This window comes from Micromys minutus (assembly GCF_963924665.1).
Source record: "Micromys minutus genome assembly, chromosome: 29".
In the NCBI taxonomy this organism is placed as follows: domain Eukaryota; kingdom Metazoa; phylum Chordata; class Mammalia; order Rodentia; family Muridae; genus Micromys; species Micromys minutus.
This window is the reverse complement of record NC_137964.1, coordinates 14,788,688-14,813,745: the sequence shown is the minus strand read 5'-3', so window position 1 is coordinate 14,813,745 and position 25,058 is coordinate 14,788,688. Positions and strand designations below refer to the sequence as shown.

The 25,058-nt window shown below is 49.2% G+C and overlaps 1 protein-coding gene across 1 annotated transcript in view; it reads right to left on the bottom strand.

Annotated features, from left to right (window-relative positions):
* Positions 1-3,311: 3,311 nt before the first annotated feature.
* Positions 3,312-25,058, bottom strand: part of ELN (elastin) — a 43,888-nt gene continuing 22,141 nt past the window's right edge. The window contains exons 14-37 of the mRNA XM_080941191.1: positions 23,289-23,330; positions 22,860-22,904; positions 22,542-22,589; positions 19,937-20,026; positions 19,792-19,851; positions 19,103-19,279; positions 17,873-17,926; positions 17,250-17,339; positions 16,548-16,592; positions 16,092-16,223; positions 14,344-14,412; positions 12,988-13,092; positions 12,845-12,904; positions 11,691-11,822; positions 10,560-10,598; positions 8,816-8,917; positions 8,670-8,726; positions 8,422-8,529; positions 7,509-7,547; positions 7,301-7,351; positions 6,702-6,746; positions 6,265-6,294; positions 5,243-5,293; positions 3,312-4,477 (exon numbers count right to left, since the gene is read on the bottom strand). Coding sequence (XP_080797317.1) covers positions 4,434-4,477; positions 5,243-5,293; positions 6,265-6,294; positions 6,702-6,746; positions 7,301-7,351; positions 7,509-7,547; positions 8,422-8,529; positions 8,670-8,726; positions 8,816-8,917; positions 10,560-10,598; positions 11,691-11,822; positions 12,845-12,904; positions 12,988-13,092; positions 14,344-14,412; positions 16,092-16,223; positions 16,548-16,592; positions 17,250-17,339; positions 17,873-17,926; positions 19,103-19,279; positions 19,792-19,851; positions 19,937-20,026; positions 22,542-22,589; positions 22,860-22,904; positions 23,289-23,330 — 1,715 coding nt within the window. The 3' untranslated portion in view covers positions 3,312-4,433. The remainder of the gene's footprint in view (positions 4,478-5,242; positions 5,294-6,264; positions 6,295-6,701; positions 6,747-7,300; positions 7,352-7,508; positions 7,548-8,421; positions 8,530-8,669; positions 8,727-8,815; positions 8,918-10,559; positions 10,599-11,690; positions 11,823-12,844; positions 12,905-12,987; positions 13,093-14,343; positions 14,413-16,091; positions 16,224-16,547; positions 16,593-17,249; positions 17,340-17,872; positions 17,927-19,102; positions 19,280-19,791; positions 19,852-19,936; positions 20,027-22,541; positions 22,590-22,859; positions 22,905-23,288; positions 23,331-25,058) is intronic.

Below are 25,058 nucleotides of genomic sequence, written 5' to 3'. Positions count from 1 at the left end.
TGAGGTCATGCCTGCATTAATCTGGGTTATTGTCTGCTGAGTGACCTCAGACAGCCGTGTTTTCAGTTTTGAATGAGTTCATTAAATATATAGAAAGCCAAATTAAAGAAATAACTACTAAGTAGCAGATAGATAGATAGACAGACAGACATATAGATAGGTAGATATCAAGACAATTGAACTGAGTACTCAAAACATCCAGCAGGAATCTACTAGGGAAGTCATCGGAAGGCAGCCAGCTGGAGTTCCCAATAGGGTTCTGGGCAGAGCAGGAGTGTCCCCTTGGGCAATGCTTCCAAGGGAAAGAACAAACAACTAAAGATCAAAGTCATCCCAGCATGCAGCAGGAGCCGTTGGGTAAAGTTGCAACAGTGGACAGGAGGAAATCCGCACTGACCATTCATCCCAGGGAAGCTGAGTTCCTCATGGCTGAGCTTCCCGCTTTTCTCCCTGTGAAGGCGTTCTTATACCATGCGGTGGACCCGAGGGACCTCTGTTAGTTATGGGTCTCCTTCTAGCTGTTTGAGAGCACATAGTGTTCCTACTTGTTCTCTTCCCTTTCTGTTGCAGGGTTGGGGGTGGCGTTGGGTCCCCACTTTCAGGGCCAGTTTATCATCGAACTCAGAACAACACGCGGCAATTTGCTGATGTGATATTACATTACCACATGGCAGACCCAGTTACCAAGGAAACATCTCATCCCATATTCTGTTGAGGAAGATGTCCACTCGCTGGGGCCCTTTCACTTTCAGACAACTTGGCCTTGATTACAGTCTTAGTTCCCATTTCAGGGTACAGGCAGTAGCCACTGAGGTAAGGATATGTACCCCAACACAGGGAAAGGTAGCCATACGGTGGTTGTCCCCCATACGTGGATGCTCTACTCACTGCTGGCTCTACCTCAGTTGCCCATCTTATCACCCACCCATAGCAGGAACCATATAGGCAACACATCTTTGTTATCTATAGATATATAGATATTGCTAAATATACATATAGCACCCACGGCCCATGGCGATTAGGGTTAACTGTGTTGTGTGCTTTCTTCCTGATAGCCCTGCACAAGTAACCTTTTACTCCTTAAAAAAAAAAAAATAGTGATTTATTTAAATAAAAGTATATAAGCAACTGTCCTCAGACACACCAGAAGAGGGCATCGGATCTTATTACAGATGGTTGTGAGCCACCATGTGGTTGTCAGGATTTGAACTCAGGACCTCTGGAAGAGCAGTCAGTGTGCTTAACCACTGAGCCATCTCTCCAGCCCATCCTTTTACTTCCGAGGCAGGGCACTTATGATAGACCAAATTAAACGATTCCACCCAGTTCCGGCTTGAATTAGTATAATAAAAGGAGTCACTTCTAGGACCTTGGGTGACTCAGGCAGCTGTACCACTGATTTGTCAAACCCAGCCCAGGTGACAAGTCACGAAAGCTCCGTGACTGGAATTCCTAGACAACTTATGGGCCATCACAACTCCATCACAGGCTGCTTTCCTCCTAGCAAAATGGTCACCACCTCCATTAAATCAGTTAGTCCTGCTTTTGGACCCCATCACTACAGCGATGGATTCTCACCTGAGATTCCAGCGGCTCCTTCCAGCTATCTCTAAGTGGACTTCGCTCTAAGTGCCCGAGGCTTTGGGAACTCTAGAAGTGCTAGGGTGTACAGGCTGGGGAAAATTAATTGCAAGGGCTCCGTCCGTGTGCCGAAGTAGAAACCATTAATCATTTTTGGATGAAGAGTTCCCAGCATGGCTGCTTCGGGATCAGCCATGTCCCAGTGGCTAACCCCTCACTCATGAGTAAAACCCCAGAAACCCATTGGTTCCCTGCAATTACTTTCGGTGAAATTGTACTTTGGTTGTCACTGAGATTTTGTGAGGAGGGAGCTGACATTTAAATCTCCTGGGGGAAGGGAAGAAATTTTCCCAACACTCCCTTCTCCTAGGAGGGGATGTTCCAAATTAGAAAAAATAGCTACAGAGTAGGTCACATTTGAGATTTCAGATGGACCTGTTAGAACCACCCTCGAGATCCTTCCATCGTGTGGGTCTGGGAATTTGAACTCAGCAAACTCCTTAAACTGATGAGCCATCTTGCTTGCCCCTATGTGGTATTTAAAGTCATGAGCTGGGCTGGGGATGTAACTAGCTCAGTGGTGAATGTCCAAGGTTTAATCTCCAGTTCTGTGAAACAAACTTCCAAACAAGCTATGAGAAACAAAAGAGGTACTCCCAGATCTTGAGGGTTTGACAATTTGGGGGACAAAGAGTGTCAAGGCAACATATGATTTTCCCCCCTTCTTATTGAAGAAGTGGAAGGATGCATGGCTGAATGGGTCTCCTTTGCTACTCTCTTGGGAAAGCTGGATTGCCTTATAAGCAGCCCCTTTTTAATAATCTATGAATCTCAATGGCCTTTTGAGCGCTCTTAAGTTAGCTAACCCACAATGTTGGGGATGAGTGTTTACCTCTGAGTTCCAGTGCTAGACCCTTCCTAGAGAACTGCAGGCAAACACTTTAACACTAAACCAAGGTCAGAGCTCTCACTGGGGGATTCTAGGCAGGGGCTCTACCACTAAGCCACACCCCCAGCCCCTCACTGGGGGATTCTAGACAAGTGCTCTACCACTGAGCCACGCCCCCAAACCTCTCATTGGAGTAGTCTAGGCAGGTGCTCTACCACTGAGCCATGCCCCCAGTCCCTCACTGGGGCACTCTAGGCAGGTGCTCTACTGCTTAGCTATATCCCCAGGGGACAATAGCTGAGTTAAGCAACAGCCTTCTCCATATATTGTGGACAGTGGATATTCTTCACATCAGAACCAATCTGCCACTAGGGCAGGAGTTGAAAGCAGGCTAAAAAAACAAAACAAAACAAAAACAAAAATCCCACAAAGGTGTCTGAAGAGATGGCTCAGTTGATAGAAAGCTTGCTGTATGTGTAAGCATGATGTTCTGAGTTCGAGTTCCAAAACCCATGTACAAAGCAAAAAAGCAGGGCTTGCTGGTGAGTGCATATAATCTTAGCACTCGTGGGGAGGAACAGACATAGCAGAACCACAGGGTGAGTTCCAGGTTATGGGGAGACTATACCTCAAATGAGAGATAGACAGCATCCAAGAGGTAACACTCAAAGACATTCTTTAGCTTCTGCATACAGTTTCTGCACACCCATGTGTGTACTTGAACATGCCCCAACACAATACAATCTCAAAGAAACACAAGACAATATTTTTTAAAAGGTTTGTATTTATTAGTCTTTGTTAGAGCAGTTAATTCTCTTTTCTATTTTGTTTTTGTCATTTTTTAAAAAAAAAACTGTGTGCTTCATCTAGAGTTATATCAAAGCGATTAAAATGAATTTTCTCCTGAGGATATAGCTCCTCAGATTAGAAATGTTTTCCCCCCCTCTCCCCAATTAGCCACAAAAATAAAACCCAAAGAGCACATCAACAATGAAACGACATCCCCAAATATCCAGGACAAAAAATAAAATATTTTATTGATCTATCACAGCGAAACACAAAAAAGTGGGGGTGGCGAGACATGCTCTGTAATAGAGTGGCTCCAGGAGGGACAGGGGGTTACAGTACTGCATGTGGGGAGGACCATCCCACACAACCCTTTGCACCCTAGGCCAGAATCAGGGTGTGTGGCAGGGGTGGGAATAGGGTACAGTCTGCCATGACAGGTGAACCAGGTTGATAGTGGGTACGCCCAGCCAGCAAGTGGCACTTAGGCAGTCAGAGTGGACAGATGGACGGATGGATGGAAGGATGGATGAGTAGGTGGATGGGTGGTTGGCAGGTGGATTCCACAAGAACAAGGGAGCTATTCCCAGTGTGAGAAGCCATCTGGCTCCAAGGTGTCCCAGATGCGGGAAGTAGCTATTGTTAATGGGAGACAGGGACAAGGGGACTCAAAGAGAGAGGGATCATGTCACCAAATCCAATGTCAAGGCGTCCGGTACTTGGGTACCAATGGTATGCAGCCAGGAATGGCTCCTGGTGGGCAGTGGGAGGTGGGACTACCCAACAAAGGTGTGCACCATCTTAACAGAGGGGCTTCAGGGAAGGAGGGAGTCCCTCCTGGGATACCCTTCCCTCCTTCCTCCCCCCACGAAGAAGAAGCACCAACATGTAGCACCAATTTCTCTTGGAGATGGAGACTGTGTGGGGGAGCTCCTGGGTGGGAAGAGATGGAACACCCGCCCTGGCCTCTGATGTAGGGGGAAAGTTTCTAGTTAGGGGAACATGGCTGCTGTGTCTGATTTCCTTGTCCTGTGGGTTTCCAAGGCCACTGGCCTGTTGTCCCCTCCCAGGTGGGGGTCAGGGGGATGGAGTAGGGGGTGGTCATAGAAGGTTTACATTCTCCACCAAGCAGTAGCACCAACGTTGATGAGGTCGCGAGTCAGGGGTCCCCGGAAGATCACTTTCTCTTCCGGCCACAAGATTTCCCGAAGCAGCCCCCACCTGTGTCGGAATGGGCCACAAACAGTGATGATCAGCTCGGTCCCTCTGTCTGCTTCCATCCCAGGCTTAGTAAAACTAAGAGCAGCTAGTCTATCCGTTTGTCCTTCCTTCCTTCCTCCCTTCCTTTACCTCCACCCCTCCTTTTTTGAGACAATATCTCATGCAGCTCAAGTTGACCATGAACTCAGTACACAGCTGACAATGATTTTGAACTCCTAATCCTTATGTGTCTACCTCCCAAGTCCTGGGATTATAGGCATGCACCGCCATACTTGGTTTTATACTATACTTAGGGATGAAACCTAGAGCTGTATTCTCATTGCTTGCTCTCTCTCGCCCCCACCCCCATCTCTCAGGTTGGGGTTGTTGACATTGTCTCCTGTGGCGTCCTTCTGCCTCAGCCTGGATTCTGGGAAGACCTGTTTAGAAAACCTGGGGATAGATAGCCTGGGGTAGGGAGGTAGACTGGCTGGTGTCTAGCCCTCATGCAAGTTATCCTACATGTAGCCTGTTAGCGCCATCTGGTGGTCTGTCCCAGAAGTACTTCCCACTCTCTGTCTCTGCAAGTCCCAGACTCCTCTCTGTACAGGTGACGGACATGGGCAAGATGCCCATGCTACACCGAGGGCATGAGCATGGAGGGTTCTAGGCCTGCTCCCATCTCTGAATATATACATTGGAGGTGCCTCTAGCCCAGGTTAGTGGACCTAGACCTTGACCTCTGACTCTGTCTCTTCCTTCCTTTGGGGCAGAGTCTCTACTTACCTTGGTATCCCAGGGCTCCAAGGGCTCCTCCATAGGGCTTCGGGGGTTTTCCTGGGGGGAGGGCAGTGTTGGTAAAGGATGAGGTGGGGAGAATACTGGGTTCCCTACCTCTACTGGCATCCTGATCTTGTGCCAACTCCTCCCTGTTTTTGTAGGCTCCCAAGACTTCCCTGCCAATCAGCCCATCTACTTCTGGTCTTGCTATACACCCTTCTCCTCAGAGTCAAGCTCTTAGTACTGGGATGGAACCTAGACCTACAAGAGCTCTGCTGCTATGCCTCATTCCTGTCCGTCACTGGGGAATTTTAGACAAGTGCTCTATCACTAAAGCTATGCCCCCAGCCCCTCACTGGGGGATTCTAGGCAGGGGCTCTTCCACTGAGCCACGCCCCCAGCCCCTCACTGAGGGATTCTAGGCAGGGACTCTACCACTGAGCCACACTCCCAGCCCCTCACTGGGGGATTCTAGGCAGGGGCTCTACCACTGAGCCACGCCCCCACCCCTCACTGGGGGATTCTAGGCAGGGGCTCTACCACTGAGCCACGCCCCCAGTTCCTCACTGGGGGATTCTAGGCAGGTGCTCTACCACTGAGTCATGCCCCCAGCCCCTCACTGGGGGATTCTAGGCAGGGGCTCTACCATTGCGCCATGCCTGTAACCTATCACTGAAAAATTCTAAGCAAGAGCTTTATTGCTGAGCCATGCCCCCAAGCCACTAATTGGAGGATTCTAGACAGGTGACCTACCACCAATTTGTGCTCCCAGCCCCTCACTGGGGGATTTTTAAGCAATTGCTTTACTACTGAGTTAGATCATCAGCCCTTCAAAAAAAATGTTTAGAAAAGACTTTGAGACAGAGTTTTGCTAAGTTGACTAAGTTGTTTGGAATGCTCTCCATAGCCCAGGCTTGTCTTGAACTTTGGTCCTTCTGTTTCAGTCTCCCTACCCCCCCCTCCCCAGTGCTAAGATTCCTTCTACCAACAAGGCTAGTTTATGAGATGTCTTTTTACTGAAGACTCACCACCAACTCCCAGGCCCCCAGCACCACCACCTATGGGGTAAGAAGAAGGGTATTATCAGTTCACCCACTTCTGGGAGCCCACAATGTACCTCCCAGGCTGGAACAGAACATGTGATATAGGATAGGGTTAGGTCCTGGACTTGGGTAGCAGGAGTCCTTGACTCTGTCTCTGCTCACTGTATGATCTTTGAATAGAGCTTAGGGGTCTCCTGAGCCTCGGTTTACTTCAGGAGAAGTATGATAGGGAAGTTCTTTAACCCACAGGGATCCTGAGAGATATGAAGGGTGTCCCTGTCCTTAAGTTAGGTTGGGATCTGGGCTCATCTTGGGGTCTACTACAGATATTAGCTCAGCTCTTCTGAACAGATGGAGCAGAGGAGAGGGAAGGGTCTGGCAGAGCCCAGAACAGGACCCCAGAGGAGGATACTTGGGCATACCTGGGTAAATAGGAGAAAGTCCAAAGCCAGGTCTTGCTGCAACTCCTGAAAGAAAGACTTAGGGTTGGTGATGAATGGTGGCAGGCTGTGCGGTGGCCTCATCACCTGGTCTTGGTGTTGGGTACCAGCTCCTTCCCAATGCCGTGCCCTACTTTGTTGGGGGTTTGTGTGTAGCACATGCTCTACCTTTCATTTTGAGGCAAGGTCTCTCATTCAATCTTTTGTTTACTAATTTGGCAAAACTAGCTGGGCCCACAAACCCCAGGGATCCTCCAGTCACACCCCCCCACCAGCTTGCAAATTTTATATACATGCTGGGTGTTTGAACTCAGGTCTTCACGCTTGCGCGATAAATGCCTTACTAACTGAGCCATGTCCCCAAGCCTTAAAGCCCCTTTCTTAATTAAACATATCTCTGTCTCATATGTCTTGCTTGGTTGGCACTATCCTCAACTTGGGGGGTACATATTTCTCCCATAGTTGTCTTCTGTCCTAGAGTGATTTTTCCATCTATAGACCTCATGTGAATTCAGTTTCCAGAACCCTATTGTTTGTCCCCTAGAGCCAGGTAGATCTGACAACACCAGAGTTGGCCATACCTCCTCCTGGGAATGGCCTGGCTCCTAGGACACCTCCAAGGCCAGCAGCACCTGGGGAGAGGACAGAGGGGTGTCAGGGATAGAAACAGAGCGGTGCTGCTGACATTCTGGACAAGACCTTCAGAGTCACCATGAGCTGGGCAGGTGTGGGTCATGGTGATGGAGGTACAAGCCTGTTGGAGAGGGGGAGGCCATAGGGGAAACTCACCATATTTGGCGGCCTTAGCAGCTGCAGCAGGGGACACACCTGGAGGAAGCAGGCACAGGAGATCTCAGGAAAAGCCACCTCTCTTCCCCACTCCAGCCTGCTTAGTTGATCAGCATCTGCCCCTGACTTGTCCACCCACATCCCATGATTCCATCATCCCTTTTTCTTTACACATTCATCTTTTTAACAGCTCTGCCCCCATCTTTACCCCTTCCATGTTGCTAGAAATAGACTCCAGGATCTAATGCATGCTATGTAAGTGTTATATCATTCAATAATGCTTCTAGCTTCTGAATGGGGGATTCTAGGCAGGTGCTCTACCACTGAGCCACGCACGCCCCCAGCCCCTCACTGGGGGATTCTAGGCAGGGGCTCTACCACTGAGCCATGCCCCCAGCCCCTCACTGGGGAATTCTAAGGAAGTGAGCTATCTCCCCAGACATTAAGATGCTAGTATATGTCTAGTTTTGGGGAGCACAGCATATAGACTGTTTTAGGTAGGGAGACACAATGGCAGAGAAATGAGAGAGAGAGAAACACACATCCACCATGATGGTAGAGACTTTAGGGAAATAATTCTTCTCCAGTCTTTGAGTTTTCTCATCTGAGAAATGGGTCTGACTATGGTATGCTAATGAGCCCTCACCCGTTGCACTGGTGGGCTGAAAGAGAGAGGGGAAGCTAGGTTTTGGTACCTCTATTGCTTAAGTTTTCTACCCCTTTGCTTTCAGACATCGTTTAAGGTATCCTAGGCTGACCTTGTACTCACTGTATAGCTCAGGTTAGCCTTCAACTCATGATCCTCCTGCCTTAGCTTCCTGAGTGCTGGGATGTCACTGTGCTTGTCTTCACACCCAGCTTTGATATTACCTTTTCTCCTTCTCATAGACCATAGACCTCACCCACTCCTTACCTCCAAGGCCTGCAGCACCAGGGATCGCTCCACCAGCCCCCAGTCCACCAGCTCCCAGCCCACCGGCTCCCAGCCCGCCGGCCCCCAGTCCGCCGGCTCCACCAAGGCCTGAGGGGAAACCCATGCATTACACACACTGTCATACGACTCTAATTAGAATCCCCGAGCTCCCGTGTCATTTCTGGGGTACCCAATGGCTAGGAAGTGGCTGGGCCTCAGGGGCTCAGGGAAACTGAACTCTTGCTTACCATACTGGGCAGCCTTAGCAGCAGCTTTGGCAGCAGCGGCAGCAGCAGGTGCACCTCCTGGGAACACAAGGGGCTCGAGGAGGAACTGCACAGGAGTCTCAGTCTTCATTCCCAGCCAACCCATTGTTGGGATAGCAAAAACATACCTGCTACTCCACCGGGAACACCAGCTCCACCGAGACCTCCAGGCCCACCGAGTCCTCCAGCCCCACCGAGTCCTCCAGGCCCTCCAAGGCCACCTGCTGCTCCTGTGGAGAGAGGACCAAGGGACAGTGTTCATATTTTTGTTTGTTGTTTGAAGACCAGATCACTTAGAGCTTATAAATGGCTTTGGGTTTTCTGCATGACTGAGGATGGCTTTGAACTCTTGACCTTCCTGCTCCTACCTCCCAAGTGCCGAGATTTATAGGCGTATGTTATATGCTATATACATATATGCCTGGAACTTTGTTCTTTTGGCCAGCATGCCTGCCTTCAGACTCCTACTTCTCAAAGATGTGTTCATATCCTAGGGGCACAGGGCAGAAAAGCTACCTATGCCTGAGAGATTCTAGGCAAGTCCTCTACCAGTGAATCACACCCCCAGGCCCTCACCGGGGATTCTAGGCAGGGGCTCTATTACTGAGCCATGCCCCCAGCCCCTCTCACTGGGGGATTCTAGGCAGGGGCTCTACCACTGAGCCATGCCCCCAGCCCCTCTCACTGGGGGATTCTAGGCAAGGGGTTCTACCACTGAGCCACACCCCCAGCTTCTTACTGGGGGATTCTAGGCAGGGGCTCTACCACTGAGCCACGCCTTCAAGCCCTTTGCTTGGGGATTCCACTCATCTCTCTTTTTATTGTTTTTTCTGTTTTTGTTTTTGTTTTTTTTTTTTTTTTTTTTTTTTTTTTTTGAGACAAGCTCTCACTCTTCAGGCCATGCTACCTTTGAACTTGAGATTCTCCTGCCTCAGCCTTTGAAAAGCTGGCCTCACAGGTATGGTCTGCCCTGCCAGGCAGTCACACCAGTTCTGCCAATGAAAAGGTTGAGGCAGAGGAGAGGTTAAACAGAATGCTGTGTTCAAGATCCTAAGGGCAGGAGAGAACCCAGCGGCTGCTCTTCCAGGAGATCCTTAGTGTGTTTCCCTGGTGAAGTCTGTTGATTAGGGCCAAGAGCAGCTGGCAAGGAACCTGAGAGGAAGCTCTGGGTGACCAGGGGCTGTGTGTGTGTGTGTGTGTGTGTGTGTGTGTGTGCGAACGCGTGTGTAACTGAGGAATGGGATTTTCCGAGGTGGAAACTGGCCTCAAGTAGACAAACTGTGGCCAGTTGGCGCATCCCTGGCAGAGCCCCCCCCTTGCCTGGCTCTTTAAGTGGCCAAGAATGTGGGGGTCACAGACAGTGTGGGTCTGGTCAGAGTGCCAAGTGGCAAGGCAGGCGGGTCTGCCACGTCTTCCAGACTGGTGTGTACTGGGCAAAGTCATGCTGACAGAAAAGGAGGGAGGCGCCCTGGGGATGCCTGCACAAAGAATATCCACACAACCCCACAGCTCCTCGGCCAAAGGGTGGAGCGGAGTTGAGGCTGAAGCTGCCCAGCCTCGTAGGACCAACATCAGTGACATTCCCTCTGTTCAGGGTTGGAGTGGAGCCTGGAGATATGAGTTGTTGTGGGTGAGACGGGGTATACTATAGCCCAGGTTGGCTTTGGACTCTCCCTGTAGCCAAGGGTAGCCTCCTACCTCCACTTTCCAAGAGCTGGGATTATAGGTGTATTCTAGTGTGTCAGGCACAGCAGGTGTGTTCGACTGCCACGGTGGTGAATAGGCAGGTGGCAGGATTATGGCTGTCATTCAGAATGACTGCTCAGCCCCATGGTGGCATGACAAAGGGACCAGTTAGCATGAAGCACTCACCATATTTAGCAGCTTTGGATGCAGCCAGGGATCCAGGTACTGTAGAAAAAGGGAAAAAGGTCAGCTGCTGAGCTCTGGACCTAGGCTTCTGGTGCCTCTTCCAGGAAGCCCATCCTGACTTCTTCTCCCTAGATCATGTGTTTTAAAGCCCCTAAACTCCATGGCACTCCCACCAGGAGGGGGGCGGGTTCTACTTGTAGATACAAGGCTTCAGTATTTAACCCTGACATTGTTCATCTTGGACTCCTCGAGGCCAACCTTTCTTATACACTGTCCTTGTCCTTTCTTATAACTTCTAGGCCCAGAGTAGCCTGCCTGTGACTGGGCACAAAGTGAGGCTCAGAAGTCACATGATGAAGATCTGGGGTTTCTGTGGCATCCTTTTCCTAGAGCATTTTCAGAATGATAACAGGCTGGGCTAGAGGAAGAGACTCCTGCCTTCCTTTCTGCAGGTGTTAGGTGGGTTCTTTTGACTGGTCTGCAGCCTTGTTAGACCTCCTTCTAAAAGCTTACATCCTGGAGTTGTTGGGTCATCCTCTTTCTCACCTACTACCTCATTTTCTTTGTTTCTAGTTAGTACTGGAAGTGGAACCCAGGACCTTACCCATGCTAGGCAGGGGTTCTACCATTGAGCCACACCCCTGACCCCTCACTGGGGGATTCTAGGCAGGGGCTCTACCGCTGAGTCACACCCCCAGCCCCTCACTGGGGGATTCTAGGCAGGGGCTCTACCGCTGAGCCACACCCCCAGCCCCTCACTGGGGGATTCTAGGCAGGGGTTCTACCACTGAGCCACGCCCCCAGCCCCTCACTGGGGGATTCTAGGCAGGGGTTCTACCATTGTGTTACAGTACTAGTCCCTGTTGTAAGTATGCATGTATGTATCTATTTTTTAAGATAGCATCTCACAATATTTTTACAAGACAGCCTGAGAGCCTTTCCTACAGGGCAGGCTGGTCTTGAACTTGTAAGCTTCCTGAGTAGCTGAGATGGCAGACCTACCTGTACCATCCTCCTGGTACCCATATGCTTTTGTCTGCTCAGAAAAACCTAATGGATGCTGGGACATGGTGGGTCTTATTTCTTTTGAGCTCAAGGGCACTTTCTACTGAATCCTAGAAATTTCCTTACCTGCTCCAGCACCAAATCCAGGGACACCAGCCCCAGCCCCAAATCCGGGGACACCAGCTCCAGCACCAAATCCAGGGACACCAGCACCAGCCCCAAATCCAGGGACACCAGCTCCAAGCCCAGCAGCAGCCCCTGCAGAAAGGATAGTAGTATATGTTTTTATACATATGGAATGCTGCCCCTGGGGAGTGGACTAACTAAGGAGCTGAGTCAGGCTTCCACGAGAGCAGCAGACTCCCCTCCAGCTTAGTCCTCATCAGCAGACCTACACCAGAGTGCATGTTTTTACTATTGTGTTTCTAAATAATTTATTTTTAATTTATGTGCATTTGCGTTTTGCCTGTATGTTTGTCTGTCTGAGTGTCAGGTCTTGGCGTTACAGACAGTTGAGAGCTGCTATGTAGGTTCTGGGAATTGAACTCTGGTCTTCCAGAAGAACAGTCAGTGCTTTTAACCCTTGATCCATCTCTCCAGCCCCACTTGTTTTATTTATTTTTTTGACACAAGGAAGGTCTCATCATGTTGCCTTGGCTATCCTGGAACTATATACAGATCAGGCTGGCATCCAACTCAGAGATCTGCGTTCCTCTGCCTCCCAAGTGCTGGGATTAGAGGTGTGTACCACCATCCCTAGCTTTTGGAGGAAATCTATTGAATTCCTGCCTTTGCTGAGGTCTCATGTACCCAGGATGGACTTGAACCAAAGGTGCTCTTGAATTTCTGGTCCTTTGGTGTCTAATCTCACAAGCCCTGGGATGGGATTATAAATGTGCACCGCCATGCCTGGTTTAGGTAGTACCGAGGATGGAAGCCAGGGCGTCATGCACGCCAGGTAAGCACTCTACAATCTGAACCATGTTCTCACCACGAACCTCTGACATTCTCCTAGTGACCTTCTGTGTGTAGCCGTGCTATTGACCCTACACTTGATATGTAAGCTAAAGGAAGCTGAAAGTCACCCAGCTATCTTGGGAACCAAGACTCGAAGCCAGGCCTCCCTCTTGCTGGGTCTGTACTTCTGAGCCCTCTGCTAGGTGCCATGGGGGACCTAAAGATGGTAAGAATGGGATCTGAGAGGATCCTGTGGCTGTGCTGGGACTGTGTGTCCTGGCTGTGTGTGTGGGGACAGTAGAGAGAAATCAAAGTGCACTCACTGTACTGGGCTTTGGCAGCTGCCTTAGCAGCAGATTTGGCAGCAGCTGGTGTCCCTGCTCCTGAAGAGAGAGGAAGAACATTCAAGATGGCACCCATGAAGGCTTCAGGGAACCCCCAGACCCACATATCCACCATAGCTCACCTCCAAGACCACCAGGCACAATGCCAATGCCAGGAACAGTTCCAATACCATTAATACCACCAGGGCCAACTCCACCAGGAGCCCTACCAACACCAGGGCCCAAACCTAAGAGAGAAGGAATAATTTATCTATAATTAAGGCCCAAACAAAGAGTGCAGGAGCTGTTGAAAAGAACCCTAAGCTGAGTCATGAACTATGGGTTCTCTTCCCAGCCCTGGTAAAGACTTGCTGTGTGATCTTAGGGCAGATATTTTCCCTTGCTGGGCTTCCTTTTGTTCCTATGTAATAAGAGTCAGATGTAAATTCAGTAGTTTGTAACCTTTTGAAGGACAGGAACACTTTGGAAGCTTTCTTGAGGATGATGGAGGGCAAGAAGTTTTGTTCTTTGTTGTTTGTTTTACTTTTTGTTCTTTTAGTATTATTGAATAAATGGGAGGCCTTGAACATGCCAGTTAAGTGCTCTACCATTGAGCCATGCCCCCAGTTCCTCACTGAAGAATTCTAGGCAGGTGTTCTACCACTGGGCCACACCTCTAGTCCCTCACAGGGGAATTCTAAGCAGGAGTTCCACTGCTGCTGATGAAAAGGTCCCAGATTCCTCCTCCGCCTTCTCCTCCTCCTCATCATCATTATTTACTTTGAGACAGTTTCACTAAATTTCTCAGCCTGGCCTTGAACTTTCAATACCCTTGCCTTAGCTCCTTGAGTACCTGGGATTACATGCTAGTACCACCAGGCCTGACTCCCAAATCTATTAAGGCCAAGTTTCACCATCCCAGTCCCCCTAGCTCATAACTGGACCCTAGCTGAGATCCTAGAAGTGGAACATCTACCATTAAAAATATTCAGGATTAATCACATTTAGGAAATATATACTTTTTTGGGGCTATTGGGACTGACCTTGACATCTATCAAGAGGGAGGGTGACCTTGGTATCTATCAAGAAATGCAGCCCCTCAAGAGGATAAGGCTGGGCTCTAGCTTAAGATTCAGAAGAGAACTAATCCTAGTTGGACTTGGGAAGCCATGAGCTTTCAGTTGGGGCAGGTCATGGAGGGCTGGGCAGTTCTACATGGCTAGAGGGGAACAGATAATCTAAAGGCTATGAGAACAGCTCATACTTAGGGCTGGGGATGTGGCTTAGATAGTAGAGCACTCACCTGGCATGTAGAAGCCCTGGATTCTATCCCCTAGTACTGCATAAACAAAGCTTGGCACCACCTGCCTGGAATCCCAGCACATGGAGGGCGGAGGCAGAAAGAGCAGGGGTTCAAGGCCATCCCTAGCTCTTCAGCAGGAGATACGAGAAGCCCATGGTCTGGGATCAATTGTCAGGTACAGATAGGGACAACTTACCGTACTGGCCTGCTTTGGCGGCTGCCTTGGCAGCGGCGGCAGCAGCTGCAGCTGCAGGGGTACCTGCTCCTATTTGGATAAAGATAGAATACGATGACCCTCAATATCCTTCTCCCTTTATTATTCCTTATCACTTCCAGAGCCCACCCATAAGTATTCCTCTCTGAGCATCATGGAAAAGTGATAAGGAGGGTGGCCTGGGTTCTAGGCTTGATTCCCCTGTTTGGCTTGGACTGAGAGGTGACTCGAAGCCTTTGGGGATTTCAGTCATGTTTAAGATGCTCTTAAGTAAAAAATCCCTAGTAGCACCTTTATCCCAAGCTGTCATAGGAAATGGTTCCTTCCTCACCTTAAAAAAAAAAGTACACGCTTGCACACACATGTTTACAAAAGTTTTGTTGGGGATTTAACTAAGAAAGTATTGAATATATGAATCTGTTTTGGGAAATTTGATTTCTGAGAGGTTTCTTCCCAATTATGACTACAGGAACCACACCATTCATAGAGGTCTTCTTTGTTTCTGATCCTACAAGGTACTTTGCGGCAGGGTCTCTCATTGACTCTAGAGCTCATTGTTTCAGTTATTCTAGCTAGTTAGCTTAGTCTGTGGAGTCCTTGTCTCTATCACCCACATCCTAACAGTACAGGCAGGTCGTTCACTGGCTTTTATGTAGGTTCTGGGTACTCAACCTCTGGCCATTAAACTTATTGAAGTGCAAATGTTCATTATCTCCCTTATCTCTCTGCACCACCTCCCAGGTGCCCTCTTTCTCTCCTAAAATTTGCATTAATTAATGAGCCAATTCATGTATTTATTTGTGTGTGTGCATGCTGGCATGTGCCCTAGCACACATATGGGTGTTAAAAGACAATTTGTGGTGCAAGTCATTTCTCTTGTTCCAACATGTGGGATTTCAGGATTCAAACTCAGGTCCTCAGGCTTGGCTGCAAGTACCTTTACCCACACAGTACCCTTTCATTCTTTTCAGTATCAGAAATGAAACTGAGCTTTTTGGCATGTTCAGCAAGCATACTACCACTGAGTCACATTCCTATTCCTAATTTCTTTATGAACAAAACATGCAGATGGGTAGTTTTATCCTAGACAGGGAAAAGCATGCAGAAGAGAGATTGGAAAAGCCACACCTAAGAAAGGGGTCTTTGGATACCAAGGTCTTTCAATCATATCCCTTTGATCTCTGATTTTCAGATAACCAAGGACCTAAGGCAACCTGAGTGAAGGGTCCTTTGTCGGTTAGGAACTAGAAATACCCTAGAGTAAAAGGTAGATCACTAAACTCTGGGAAACAAGAGGCTCTCCCATAGAGCTGGCAGAATCTCCCCAGAAACTGAGAGGCTTGCCAGGGATCAGCAACCAGGTCCTTACAGTGGGCACCTCCACATTCAGCTACTTTAGGGGAAGCTCATTCCACTTCCCCATCCATCTCTGGTATCAGTTTTCCTATCTGTAAAATGTCAAGCCCGAAACCTCTTCTTCTTCTTCTTCTTTTTTTTTTAAGGTTTATTTTATGTATGTGAGTACATTGTTGCTGTCTTCAGACACACCAGAAGAGGGCATCAGATCCCATTACAGATGGTTGTGAGCCACCATGTGGTTGCTGGGATTTGAACTCAGGACCTCTGGAAGATCAGTCAGTGCTCTTAAGGATTGAGCCATCTCTCCAGCCCATCCAAGCCTCTTCTATAAGATAATACAAACCTATCTCAGGCTGGGAAACATGGCTCACCTGGCACTCCACCAGTGCCTGGCACACCTGGTACTGCTCCTGGCACTGCACCTGGTACTGCACCTGGCACCAGACCTCCCAGGGCTCCAGCACCTGGCACCAGGCCTCCCAGGGCTCCGGCTCCTCCAGCACCTGGAGAAGAGAAGAATGAACCCCTCCATTCACCTCATCTAGTCATCCAGTTACCTACCACCATCCACACACCCACATGTATATATGTATGTGTGTATGGATTAATGGAGAGAGAGGCGTGAGGCAGACTTGTCTGGCACCTTCAGTTCACTCTTTTGGAGCGAGCTGGCAAGCAAGGTGCCGGTAATCTTGACAGCAGATAGAAATGGTGAAAGAGTTGAGTATGGTTTAGAAGGCAGATGGGGGTTGTGGATTTGCATCTTTGGCCACTCAGAGCCTGGACTCCACAGAGAGAAGGGCATCAGACAGGGCAAAGTCACTTACCATACTTGGCAGCTTTGGCAGCGGCCGCAGCAGCTTGGCTTGCACCTGCAAGGAAAAGGGAAGAGCAGGTGGGCACATGGATAGAGAGTTAAAAGGATGGGGAGGCAGGTGGTCAGGCAGGTAGGGGAAAAGGTAGGTGGTTAGAAGGCTGGGTGGATGGGTGAATGGATCAATGGACACATAGGTAGATGGTGGGATAGAATGGATGCATAGGTTGAAGGATGGATATACAGATGGACAGATGGATAGATAAATGGATGGATACACAGGTGGCTGGAGAGATGTGTATATACATGTATGGGTAGATATATGGATGAATGGGAGATGGGTGTGTATGGATATTCAGATAAATGAGATGATGAGGTGAATGGATAAGTGGATGATTAGGCACTAGATTGATGGGTAGGTGGATGGATAAATAGATGAGTGTATGGATGGCTGATTGATATGGGTGAGCAGATACATGAATGGATGGAACAATAGGTAGATACAGAAATAAATGGGTGGGTATTTATTTGCCCAGATTACTGCTGAGCAAGGTTCATAGCTTTCTCAGCCCTTAAATGTTATGAAGATTACCTCTCTCTTCCCTAGCACACCAAAGCCCACATTTACTTTTCAACTCACTGCATGACTTGAAATACCCATTTCTCTTCCCCCAGCTTCCTAGAGGTGGAGCTAAGGCTCATGGGAATAAGATACCTCCGAGTCCGGCTCCAGCTCCAGCACCATAGCCAGGAAAGCCACCAGCACCAACCCCATATGTTGGGATGCCAACTCCACCTCTGGCTCCTGTGGAGGAGAGAGAATCCACAAAAAGAGTCTTCAGTGATACTGGACAAGCTCTGGAAGAATGCCCATTGGCTGGGAGAAAGGATGCTCACTGGCTGGGAGAAAGGATGCATGCTTCCTTTAAGCTGGTTCTTGAGGATAGGAAACAGATTCCTGGCATCCCTGACCAGTCTCTTCCATGAACTCTGAGTCTTTCCTAATTCCCTGTGTATTTGGGGGAAGCACCCTCTTGTTATGGTGAAGTAAGAGGGTTTACTCTAACTAGGCTTTTTGTTCCTTGAAGGGACTTTGTCCAAAGCATAGAAGAGTTGGGACACTATCTAGATTGGAGATGGCATCCTGGGGTGGTCCTATCACTTAGCAACATAGCTTCGTGGTGGAAGACAATTGGAGAGACACTATCCTGGATCCAATAGATCCAAGTAGCTCTGCCTGAGTTTTTTCCTGGGTGAGCTGCTCTCCTCTAGGAAAGAGGATGGAGGGCTTTTACTCTGGCAAGTGGAAGTCAAAACAGGGATGGTCAGGGTACTTACCATATTTGGCAGCTTTGGCAGCAGCTTTGGCAGCTGCAGCTGGTGACACAGCCCCTGGAGAGATCAAGGGGACACAATGCTCAGGAGAGAATGGAGGGGAGATGGTCAATGTATAACACTCCCCACCCCCATCTATCTGTCTGTTCCTCTGTCCTTTAAAAAATTCTTCTTCTTTTCCTTCTCCTCTTCCTTCTCCTTCTTCTTTCTCCTCCTCCTGCTCTTACTGTTATTATTATCTGTAGAGCTGCGCTATCTGCTCATCTGTCCATTCACCCTCTGCCACATCTCAATTCATTTGCTCTCTGTCCTTAGGTCTCAGTCCACTGACCCACCTGCCAGCTCTCTGTCCATTTGCTGATTGATGGATGGTTAGATAAATGGAGAGATGGGTGTGTGTGCATGGGTGTATGGACTGATGGAAGGATGGGGGAATGCATGGATGGAAACAGAGACATCAATCACTTAGTCATCCATCTAGTCAATAGCTTACCCACCTACCTGCCCACCTGCTCACCTGCCCACCTGGCCACATGCCCACCTGCCCACCTGCCCACCTGCCCACCTGCCCACCTGCCCACCTGCTCACATGCCCACCTGCCCACCTGCCCACCAGCTGATCTATCAGCCTATCTGTCTATCCATCACTCACTTGCCATGCATGCACCCATCATCCTTCTATCCACATATACAGGTTCCTACCTCCACATCCATCTGTTTTTCCACCCGATAACTCATCTTCCCAACTGCTCTTACTCCTTCCTATCTACCCATATATTCACTTATTCTTGTGTCTACACAGTCTCTGCCCAGTCCCTAATTGGTCAGGTCAACTGCTCGTTGACATGACATGATCACTTCTAGGGCCACCCACTTAACCATTTACCAATCTATTCACTTACCCATCTATCTACCACTTACTGAGTACCTACTTAGCTAAGGGATGAGGACATATTAATGAAAGGCATGGTTCCTGCCTTGTCCACATACTGTGAACTAGGAGGGAAGCTGGAGATGCTGCTGTTGTTAGAAGCTAACTAAAAAGTAATTATAATCCAAAAGGGTGGATATTAGACTTGGCAGTCTATGTTTATTTTTATATATTTAAATATTTAAAAATTTAAAAATATATTTAATTTATATCTATATCCATATCCATATCACATCTCTATCTATACCACCCTCACACACACACACACACACACACACACACATGCACAGATCCAAACTTACCTGGTCCACCCACAATGCCTGGACCTCCGATACCAGGGCCCCCAACACCTGGAATACCACCAACACCTGGAATACCACCAACACCTGGGATCCCAACACCTGGGATTCCAGCACCTGGGATTCCAGCACCTGGGACCCTAACTCCTGGTCCACCAGGCACTAAGCCTCCAGCAGCTCCTGTAGATGGAAAGAGGATTGTCTCAGACTGAGCCTTGTGGGGACCTCTGTAGGCCTCCCAGAGCTCAAAGGGACCTCTAGTTTGGATATGTAGCTGGAAGAACATGATTAATTCTAAAGCAAATCAAAATGTCTGTTATAGGAACCTAGGCCTGGGGGGGGGGATTTGTTTGTTTTTGCTTTGTCCTTTTGTTATCATATTTTAATTTGCAGTACTGGGAATTGAAACCAGGACTTTGCATACGCTACCACTCTCCCCTTAAGCCATGCCCCCAGCCCCTCACTGGAGGATTCTAGGCAGGTGTTATATGGCAGCATCCCTTCCCCTGCAAACTCCATGCAGAGTGAGAGCTGCCTTTGAGATAGGGTGACCAGTAAGGACAAAAACCTTCTTTTGGGGAAGGTTAGCAATGTCCCTAGGTGAACAGAGGCAAATTCTACCCCTCCTCATGAATCTCCAGTGCTCATGCAGAGCCCTAAACCTTCCATTTCTGGGGGGGGGGGGCACTCACCATACTTAGCAGCCTTAGCAGCAGCCTTTGCAGCAGCAGCTGCTGCGGGAGTTCCAGCGCCTGAAAAGCCGGGCACAGAGGGTGAGGTGCTGCCACTGTGGTCCCTCCAAGAACACCTCCACCCTCCAGCTGGGAGAAACATTACCTGCAATGCCTCCAATCCCAGGAATTGCGCCAGCACCACCAGGAATGCCACCCCCTCCAACACCAGGGAGGACTCCAGCTCCTCCAGCACCTGATGAGACAAGGCGTCATGTGACTCCGCAGAGCATCTTCTGAGGTCAGACAGGAAAGCTCCAGAGGGGCCAGCACAGTGTGTGTGTGTGTGTGTGTGTGTGTGTGTGTGTGTGTGTGTGTATGAGAGTACTTGCAAATGTCTATGTGTGCCATGGCCAGATGCTAACCTTTCCTCAGGAACTCTTTTCCTCTTTCTTTCTTGTGCACACTTATGTGTATATGGATGTTTCCCCATGCATGTGGAAGCACATGCTTATGGGTGTTTGTGCATCTGTACGTACACGCATGTGGAGGCCCAAGGTTGATGTTGTGGACCGTCCTTGATGACCTTTTATCTACTGAGGCAGGGTCTCTCCATCAATATGGTGAGTCTTACTAACCAGCTTGACTCTGAGGAATTCCTCATCTCTGCCTTCCAAACTCTGATCGCCATGCTTGCTCAGCAAGCACTTTAACTATTGGCCCATCTCCCCCGACTCCATCTTGATTTCTGAGACTAGATCTCTCAGTTTTACCTGGACTGTGTGTACCGGCTAGCCTGGCTGTCCAGTGAGTCACAGGTATCTACCTGTCTCTGCTACCCAAGCACCGTGACTATAAATGTGTTCAATCTTGCCTCCCTTTTTCATGTGGATTATGCGACTTGGGACTCAGGTATCCATGCTTGTGTATCAAGCACTATACTGACCGAGTTATCTCCTAAGCCTCTTGCCCTCTGCTGCTTTGTGAGACAGGGTCTCAATTGGGTGGTTCAGGCTGGACTTGAACTATGTATCAATCCTGCTACCTCAGCTTCCTGGTGGGATGCTGGCTTTTTACCTCCTATCCTCTCAGCCCGGAACAAGCCTCAGTATCTCCAGCTGGGCTTGTTTGGGATGGTTCCAGCCTCAGAATTCTTGGGTTTCCCCCCAAAGTGTTCATTTCAACTTGTTCATTAAGGGAGTCTGATGTTCACAGACAAATCCTTTTCTAATCACTGCTACATACTGACAAACCACAAGCTCCGTTCCTCGGGCCAGTGGGGGCCCCAAAGGAATGCTCAAGGCTTCCTTTCCCTGTGTTCCGAAGACTCAGCCAAGTTCATAATCCAAGTGTCTGGCTGCCCGGCTCTGGCAGCCCCTGTCTCCAAGCCCTCCAGCTCCCATATTCCAGCCATTCCCACCAATCCCAGTCTGCCAAGGGGCCTCTGTGCCTGGAGGAAAGCCCGGGGGCCTCTGCAGGACAGGACAGGACAGGGCAGGATCAGTTTCTCCTCTAACTTCCACCCCCTTAGCTAGTAGGATGTTCTGTGTCCCCCCCAGGCCCCCCCCCAGAGCTGACGTCCATCTGGAGCACGGAGAAGATGCCTCCACCACACAATAGCCAAAGCTAGGCTGTCCAAGGGACTGTGGGCTTGGGGAGGGGTTACATTTTCTGTAGTATATGTGAGATGGATGCATAACATTAAAAGATGCTCTTATAGGTGCTACCTATCTTTCTTTCTCTAATGGCCACGGTACCCACCCTTTATGATTGGGTGCCTCCTTCCTGTTTTGTTTTTGTTTTGAGACAGGGTCTCATGTAGCCCAGGGTAGCCTCACACTTACTATGTAGCAAGGAAGGCATCAAAATTCCAACCTGCCTGTCCCCACCCCCTAAATGCTGAGTCCTCACAGTCAGTGTTCTTTGTGTCTAGCCTACAGGACAACCCTCCTGTATGCTAAGGCCTTAAATGACAGGTCACACTCTCCAGTTAGCATCTCTCATTTTCCCCATGGAGAAACAATGACTCTGTCAGGGCTGTGTCCACATCCCCTGAGATAGTTGGGTGGGGGAAAGGGTGCTGGACGGAGAGAAGGAAGGATGCAGGGATGTGAGAGAGAGGAGGGATGGGGAGGGATAGAAGGAGGCATAGATGGGGGAGTGAGTGCAAGATGGGAAGTGGACGGGGGAGACGCCTGAATGGAGGGATGGGCGTGTGTGTGTGTGTGTGTGTGTGTGTGTGTGTGTGTGTGTGTGTGTGTATGTGTCGATCAGGAAGAAAGAGGTATGGGAGGAAGAGGGTTAAGGTAGGTGGGTGGATAGGAGATGGATGGAGGGAAGAAGGAAGAGGTAGGAAGATGAGTGGATGGATGGATTAAAGGAAGGATGCAGAGGTAGCCAGGGAAGAATGGGGAGGGAGGGAGGGTTGAAAGAACAGATGCAGAGGAATGTGACGGGGTAGGGATACGGGGGTGGATGCTGGAAGGGAGAGGTGGATAGATGGAGGGTGGGATGAGGGAAAGAGGGAAGTGTAGAGGGATGAATAAAGAGAAGGCGGGATGAATGGGCGGAGATGGTTGGGGAACAGAGGCTCGATGGGTGGGTAGGCTGAAGGGAGGGAGATATGGAGACATAGCTAAGTGGATAGAGGGAAGGGTAAGGGAGAGATGCATATATTGGTCTCGTTGAAAAGGGGATAAGGGACGCAGAAAATGCCTGGCTTGTCATTCTTCTAACCATCAGAGGACGGCAAGTGTCCCCAGGGTACTCACCATACTTCGCGGCTTTAGCTGCTGCCGCTGCTGCCTGGGATCCGACCCCTGGAAGAGGAGAGGGGAGGGGACACTAAAGATGGTGCTGGTGTCCAGGTATCCCCAGAGTGCTGTGTTCCCAGCCTCACAGACACTCATATGTAGCTGGGGGCTTCATAGCCAATAAAGGCCAAAGAGCTGCCCCAACCTAGTTTAGAGTTTAGGCTTGGACCAAGGTCTTCACACAGGGTGGGCTAGCTGGTGTTTTGGATAGTGCCTGGAGATGGGGACACTGGTGTCCCTTTGGCTGAGAGCAGGTGAGATTTTCTTTCCCCTTACCTGTCCCTGTTGGGTAGCCGGCTTTGCCTCCTGCACCAGCCACTCCTGTAAAGAAGATCTTGGTTATCACTCACATAGACCTTGCCACTCTGTCGTCCCCTGCCACACTTGTCTCAAGTCTTCCCTGTCACTGCCAACAAAGCTGCACACAGATACAAGCATGCGTAGGGGATGCCATCCCATTTTACAGATAAAGACACCGAGGCTTAGAGAAGGAAACAATGGCTTGTTCAAGGTGTTGTGATGATAAAGAGGGGCACAACGGAATGCTAGCCCAAATTCCCTGTGTTAGTCTTTGTCCTTTGGGAATTTTTATTCTAGTGCCTTGCTGGGTGCTTTCTTGGTCCATGGGTGGGACCTCAGTACTCTTGCCAGCCCATAGGACTAGAAAGGATCAGAGCCCCACAATCCCATGAAGGCATTACTTACCATAGGGCAGTTTCCCATTGGTATAGGGCAGTCCATAGCCACCTATGGATAAGGTAAAGGGATGGATGGAGTAAAGGGTTAGTGCATGGATGGTTAGGGAGAGACAGGGGTGAGAGGAAGGGTATATGGATCATGAATCATGTAATGGATGGAGAGATGAATTAGTAGAAGAGAAATGACAGATAGATGAATGAAAAAGAATAGGTCAGAGGAAGGCAGGATAGTGGAGAGATAAATGGGTACAGGGGAGAAGTGATGGACGGAGAGGAGTGGGTGGAGAGAAGGAGCGATGGACAAATGGATGGACAGATGGACAGAAGAAAAGTGGGTGGAAGGAAGAAGTGATGGATGCATGCATGCATGAGAGGAGGAGGGATAGATGGTGAGGAATGGGTAGAGGAAGGAGGGATGGATAGATTGGTGGAGGTGGGGCTAGAGGCCTTGCTTGTCTCCCATCTACCTGACGGGACAGACCTCCCACACAGCAGATGCTGTGCACTCTCTAAAAAAGTCTCTCAGGTAGAGAGATGGGGAGAGGACAGGCATTCTTTTCCAGACCTAGGTCCCAACATGGTCCCTGGGGTCTGGGTGCCTAGCTGGATGCATGCTCCCCACAGGGGCTATGCCATTGTCTGCACAGATGGCCATGGTGGAGGTGACAGGGCAGGATAGTGGGCAGCTAGACCTCTTTCCAATGCATGGTGGGTTTTTCTTTCTTTCTATTCATTCTCTCTTGTTTTGTGGGAGGGCTCCATTCTGTGACCCAAGCTACCTCCAAATCATTGTATGCCTCACTAGTAGCCCAGGCTGGCCTTGAAATTATATAATTCTCCTGCTTCCAGCCTCCAGCAGGGATTATATCCCAGTGCAACCATGCCTGGTTATGTCTATCTTCTGTCTGTCTGTCTGTCTGTCTGTCTGTCTGTCTGTCTGTCTGTCTCTCTCTCTCTCTCTCTCTCTGTGTGTGTGTGTGTGTGTGTGTGTGCGCACAGGTGTGTATGCATGTAGGTACATGTGTACATGTATGTTCAGAGGCTAGACAATAACCTTGAGTGCAATTTTGCAGGAGCTGTCTGTCTTGACTCTCATCAGGACCTGGGGCTGGCTTAGCAGGTCGGAATGGCTGGCCAGCAACCCTTACGGATCCTCCTGTTTCTACCTCTCCAGAATTGGGATCATAAGTGTACCCTGCCATGCCTGGCTTTCTTTCTCTGTGGACTCTGAGGAATGAACTCAGGTCCTTCTACTTGTGTGGCAAACAGTTTACCAAGTGAGCCGTCTCCAAAGCCCTGTAAATCGTAATGCTTATCCCAATGTGAATAGGGCCAGACAAGTCCCCTTGAGGCTTATTTCCCAGCAGAGGCACAGCAAACCATGCCTACTTATTATGATTATGATTATTATTATGCGTTTGTATATGTATGTGTTTGTGAGTACGTGTGTGTATACGCATGTATGTGTGTATGGATGAGTACCATTGTGTATGTGTGTGCTTTTATATATGCATAGATACTACTATATGTATGTGCGTGTACATGTGTGCATGTTTGTGTTGGTGTGTATGTATGTACATGTGTATGCATTTGTGTGTCTATGCATGGATACCACTGTATGTGTATATGAGTTTGTGTAAGTCTGTATGCATGGATACCAGTGTGTGTGTACGTGTGTGCACGTGTGTGCATGTTTGTGCATATGTGTGTATGTGTATAAGTGTGTGCATGTTTGATTGCATGTGTGTATGTGTGGATACTGCTGTGTGCAAGTGGA